This window comes from Nicotiana attenuata, unplaced genomic scaffold (genome assembly GCF_001879085.1).
Source record: "Nicotiana attenuata strain UT unplaced genomic scaffold, NIATTr2, whole genome shotgun sequence".
NCBI classification, from domain to species: Eukaryota; Viridiplantae; Streptophyta; class Magnoliopsida; order Solanales; family Solanaceae; genus Nicotiana; species Nicotiana attenuata.
This window is the reverse complement of record NW_017670905.1, coordinates 61173-67385: the sequence shown is the minus strand read 5'-3', so window position 1 is coordinate 67385 and position 6213 is coordinate 61173. Positions and strand designations below refer to the sequence as shown.

The 6213-nt window shown below is 36.0% G+C and overlaps 1 protein-coding gene across 1 annotated transcript; it reads left to right on the top strand.

Annotated features, from left to right (window-relative positions):
* Positions 1–1269: 1269 nt before the first annotated feature.
* On the top strand, positions 1270–3297 carry LOC109244388 (chlorophyll a-b binding protein 13, chloroplastic). The gene is made up of 3 exons (XM_019411471.1): positions 1270–1473; positions 2115–2276; positions 2685–3297. The coding sequence occupies exons 1-3, from the start codon at positions 1348–1350 to the stop codon at positions 3192–3194; spliced, it is 798 nt and encodes a 265-aa protein (XP_019267016.1). The 5' UTR covers positions 1270–1347; the 3' UTR covers positions 3195–3297.
* The last annotated feature ends 2916 nt before the right edge of the window (positions 3298–6213 follow it).

The following is a 6213-nucleotide window of genomic DNA, read 5'->3' as shown; positions in this document are numbered from 1 at the left end:
ACTCGTCCAGATATTGCTTTTGTAGTAAGTATGGTTAGCCAATTCATGTCCGCGCCCACAATCAAACATTGGGAGGCTTTGGAGGAAATCCTATATTACCTAAAAGGAGCTCCTGGACTTGGCATATTATATAGCAACCACGGGCATTCCCGCATTGATTGTTTTGCAGATGCAGATTGGGCTGGATCCAAGATTGACAGAAGATCTACTACTGGATACTGTGTATTTGTTAGTGGAAACTTGATATCATGGAGAAGTAAGAAACAGAATGTTGTATCTCGGTCCAGTGAAAAATCAGAGTATAGAGCTATGGCACAATCAACATGTGAGATAATGTGGATACACCATCTTTTAACTGAAATAGGGCTGAAGCATCCTACTCCATCAAAGCTCTGGTGTGACAATCAAGCTGCGCTCCATATTGCCTCAAATCCAGTGTATCATGAAAGAACCAAGCATATTGAAGTTGACTGTCATTTTATTCGTGAGAAAATTCAATAGAACTTGATTTCCACTGCCTACGTGAAGACAGGAGAGCAACTAGCTGATTTGTTCACTAAAGCATTGAATGGTACTCGAATTGGTTACCTTTGTAACAAGCTGGGCATGGTCAACATATATGCTCCAGCTTGAGGGGGAGTGTTATAGAATGAATCTAGACACTTATTATAGGATGAATCTAGACACTTATTATAGAATGAATGTAGATTCTTTCTTAGTAGTGTACATAAATAGCAGATTTGTAGGAATCTCTTTTATTTCTTTCCTTAGTTAGCATCTGATGTACATGTATTTATATTGCTCACCTCTTGGAATGAGAACACAAGTTATTCTTTCTATTTCGTTCACAAAAATGTAGTCGCCGGAATATGTGTTTGGTAGTGTATGTTTCATATTTAAGAAAAAAATCGATAAACAACCGAAAAACCGACAAAAACCGGATCGATAAAAAACCGACTTAATTGGTTTGGTTTGGTTCCAATATTTAAAAAATCGACTTACTTGATTTGGTATCTTTTTAGGGAAAAACCGACCAAAACCGAACCACAAACACCCCTAGCCTCAGTTATTGATTATTTTTCCCAGAAAAAGATAAAAAAATCAGGATAGGAGGATATGACTTGGAGATATACTTCAAATCTTCTCAAGCCTTCTGATTGGTTAATCAACAAAACCCAAAGTATCTCCAACCACAATTTCCATCTGCGCAATTCTGGCCACCCACGTAGGATTCTCACTCTCTATACAAATATAAGAACCAGTTTCCCATTTCAAACCATCCAGATTTCTCCAGCAGTATATATTTTAATAAATCAACTGTGATTTTCAAGACTAGATTAAGAGAAAATGGCATCAATGGCAGCAACAGCAAGCTCCACCACAGTTGTTAGAGCAACCCCATTTTTGGGTCAAACCAAGAATGCTAACCCTCTTAGAGATGTTGTTCCCATGGGCTCTGCCAAATTCACCATGGTATATATTCTCATCCCCATTACCCCCTCCTTTATTTTTTAGTTTTTATTAGAGTTTAATCTTTATATACTGGCGACCTAAAATATATTTAGAGAATTAAGTTATTTATAAAATAACTGAAGTGTAATTGCACGCAAATCTATATGGTAAACATGATACTAGCTAACCTACTACCAATGGTATAGAAAATCTTTACATTATCCGTGTATGTAATTTAAATCCATTTTATTTTGTGAGAAACCACCTAGTTCAATTGTTGGAGTTCTATGTAAGCAAGTACCGGTCCAGTAAAATCTCATTAGTGGGGTCTGGGGTTCCGGGAGACCCTCGGCTCAATAGAAGAGATAATAATATCAGAAAGGAAACGGAAGAGGAGATCTGTAACAACAAAAGAAGCAAGAGAAGTAATAATAATATCTTACAATACACCAAATAAGTGAAAGGGAGTGCAAGACAAGGAGAAATAAAATAAGCATGTTTTTTTTTCTCTCTATAATCATGCATGAAAGAACTATCATGAGCTAGAGAAAACATGCCTTTTTCTCTAACAAAATGTACACGAGCCAATCATTCCTTCCCTGGATTCTCTTTGAGTAACACTGAAAGAATGTTTTTTTGTTCTTTTTGTGTTGATATTGTAGGGAAATGATTTATGGTATGGACCCGACCGTGTCAAGTACTTGGGACCCTTTTCTGCTCAAACTCCTTCATACTTGACTGGAGAATTCCCTGGTGATTATGGATGGGACACCGCCGGTTTATCTGCCGACCCCGAGGCCTTCGCCAAGAACAGAGCTCTTGAGGTACATAACCTGTTTTGTTTCCATCTTAATTAAAGGCAAATTCAGAATCTAGAGTCAGTTTGTTCAATACGAATGTGATCTTATATACATATGCATTTTTAAATCTTTTTTTTTATATGCAAGCATATTAAATCTTTTTAATATGTATGCATAATTCGAGTCAAAAACAATGATTCAGTTGAACTAGAAGTGAATTAATCTAGAGTCAGTTTGTTCAAATAACTGCGATATACTTATACATGTACATTTTAAATGTTTTTATATATGTAGACATAGTTTGAGTCGAAAGAAATGGTTCAACTGAACTTACAGAACTCGCCTTAAATCTTCCTTTGCCCTTAATATCAAAACCTCTCTTTTCTTCTTTTTTTTTTTGGGTGTTTTGCTGATTAACATTGAATAATTCAGGTTATCCATGGGAGATGGGCAATGCTTGGTGCACTAGGTTGCATTACCCCAGAAGTTCTTGAGAAATGGGTGAAAGTGGACTTCAAAGAACCAGTATGGTTCAAAGCAGGAGCTCAAATCTTCAGCGAAGGCGGACTTGACTACTTAGGCAACCCTAACCTTGTGCATGCTCAGAGTATTCTAGCTGTGCTAGGTTTCCAAGTTTTACTCATGGGACTTGTTGAAGGTTTTAGAATTAATGGACTTCCTGGAGTTGGAGAAGGCAACAATTTATACCCTGGTGGTCAATATTTTGACCCACTTGGTCTAGCTGATGACCCGACAACTTTTGCCGAGCTCAAGGTGAAGGAGATCAAGAATGGAAGGTTGGCTATGTTCTCCATGTTCGGATTCTTTGTTCAAGCTATTGTCACTGGCAAAGGCCCTCTTGAGAACCTATTGGACCACCTTGACAACCCTGTTGCTAATAATGCTTGGGTTTATGCCACAAAGTTTGTTCCTGGAGCTTAAGATGATTATGCCTTATGTCTTAAATCTAGTGTGTTTTGTGTAACTGTATCTTCAGAAATGCAAATATGTTGTAGATGGAATTATTTTTAGTTTAATTGTTATACATTGATGGCCAAGTAGTTTTTCATACAATCAGCTTATTTAAAAGTTAAATAATCAATTAAGTTAAATTAATAGTACAAAAATTCTTTATGGAGAATAATTTAAAACAGTTTATTTACCGTGTTATAAAACCTCCAAATATGACCAAGTAGAATCACTATTAGATGCTATGTTTCTTTTTTTCTTGCAAATAACATTTTAGGCCAATTTGGAGCAAATATTGCGTAGAGATAAAAACAACGCTACCACAAAGCCAGTCAAGTGACCGCTCTCCGTATATAAGTTTGTGTTCTTGAATGAACCTCTTTATTTCATTATTTATCATTTGTTCCTCTAGAACCTTTGCCTTATAATTATCATCATTGTTTGTGTATATAATCAGTAGGAATGGCAATAGGGCAGGACAAAAGTAAGGCAGAGCAGGGCAGCGCCTTAATGGGGTAGGCAGCGCAATACTTAATCGGCACAGGCAGGGTAGGCGGGTTAAAATACTTTTTTAGAAAATTTTAAATAAGATAGGGTAAAAATAAGCAAGGAGTTTTAGCTTCATTAGAAAGGTCAAAAAGTAATAAAACTTGAATATAATCTTGCAAAATGAAAAAAAGTTTAAAAAAAAAATGAAGGATAGCCTAAACAGAGCAGGGCAAGACTTAATAGGGCGGGACAGGACAGGACATGACAGGACAAAAACTTGAAAAATGCTAATGCTAAATAGGGCAAGGCAGGTCAAAAAGCTTATAAGGTCACAGCTTGCCGTGCCCTACCGAATTGCCATCCCTAATATAATGTAAATCATATCAAGATCAAGAGTACCGTCAATTTATCTCCTTCGGATTTGTTAGTTTGTTCAAAATTTGTCACTCATTCAACTTTAGTGTCTACTCACCTCTCTCTATCTATCTATTTATCTATCTATCTTCTTAGTAAGAAAAATAATTGCGACAAGTTTATGACAATAATTTTCATGTTTTTGCACTTTCTTGTTAGGTTTGATTACTGTTATTTGATTAATTAATAGTTCTTTCCTGTTTAATACTTCCCCTTCATGATTTAATATAAACAAATTATAACAAATAAGTAATACACGATATGCTTTTTTGTTAACTCAATTGTCACATATTCGTGCTTATTTACTGTTGATTTATATTTTATATATACTCCTAGTACTTTATTATACAAATAAGGGTATTACTTTTTCAATTATCTGTTTAATCTTAGTTTTCACTCTATGACTTTTATTTGTTTTCTTTATATGCATAATTACTTGATGAGTTAATGGTTATTAGTGTCACGTTGAGTTTGTTAGTAAATTGTATTTGTAAAATAATTTTGGAGAAGATAAAATAACATATAAACAGAAATGTAAAAGAAACATAATTTAATCTGAGCCCACTGAATTCACAGTGTTTCCTTAAGGAACTTAATCCCCTCCTAGTATCCGAGGTTGTGGATTATTTCCTCCCAGGATAGAACGAATTACACACTAGCGGTACTTCAAACCCCAGTGTTCAGCGAACACAATGATCGGTAGCAAATCATACTTATTGTTGCTTTCTTTGTGGTTAAAACAGTGCAGAAGAAAGGAGGAGAATTTAGAATTTCGTATGGAAAATCTGAGAGAATGGACTGCTATTTATAGCCCAACCTATTGAGTTCAAACGAAGAGGTGCAACCCTTCAGAGGACAGTTACGTAAAGCGGCCATAATGTAAATGGCCATTTACGCATTAAAACGGGAATTCAAACGCAGAGGAAATTACTTTTTCGTTACAAAACACGGATAATTTGGATTTATTATTAATTTTCCGTTAAAAACGGATATTCAATAATACTACGTTTATACTTACTGTTAACAAATAAATTTGATCCAAAAAATTAATCAATCAATCGATCATTTGACAAAATCCAAATCCAAATCCGAATCTGAATCCAAGTCCAAATCCGAAGCCGAGTCGAGCGAGCGACGGCGACACCGCGAGGCTTGCCTTCTTCTCAAACGCAGAGGAAATTATTTTTCTGTTACAAAAAACAGATAATTTGGATTTAATATTAATTTTCCGTTTAAAAATGGATATTTAATAATATTACGTTAATATTTACTATTAACAAATAAATTTGGTCCAAAAAATTAATCAATCAATCGATCATTTGACCAAATCCAAATCCAAATTCCTTTTGGGAATTGGGTGTTTTGAAGAATCGCCACCTAACGGATTATGGTGCGTTAGGGCACCTAAAGTAATTAACTCATGTAACTAGTTGCATTACCAGAGATTAGGGTAAGGGCTCGAATAACCTTGAGGCGAAGGTGTTAGGCACCCCTCGCGGTCCACAACGGTGGGTCCCGACCGAACTTATATGAATCAGTCATTTTGAACAAGTAAACGGTTTCAACACATATTTGCAAATAAAGGTACGTTTTCACATTCTGAATACATGTACGATTCAGGTAATGGGAGCAAGAGAGAGATTTGAACAACTTGCATATATATATGTAAAGAAAAGAGAAGTTCATTTAAACACATAGGAATTGGGAAAGAGGGGTCCTAGGTTGGTTAGCCTACAGGATCACACCCATGCAATGCCCGGTAATCACTCCTTAATGAGGGGCTACACGTGACATTAGCGCGCAATCATCATATCCTTGCTACCCAATTTCCTCCCCTTGGTCATAGCCTAAAGCGTTCTAGCAACCTTAAAATATACCCTATGTGTGCACTACCCGTCCCTTCCTGGTGGCCCTGAGGTATTTAAGACCTCTAATTTGGGCAGTTCTAGACTATCCTAAGGTACTTTAATGGAGAAAAATCTAGGCGACAACCAAAAACAATTAGGACTGGACCAAAGATGGAACAATTAAAGGCTCAAGTTTTACCTCCACAAATAGAGCAAGCAAGTGCACGTCTTAAACACAGTTN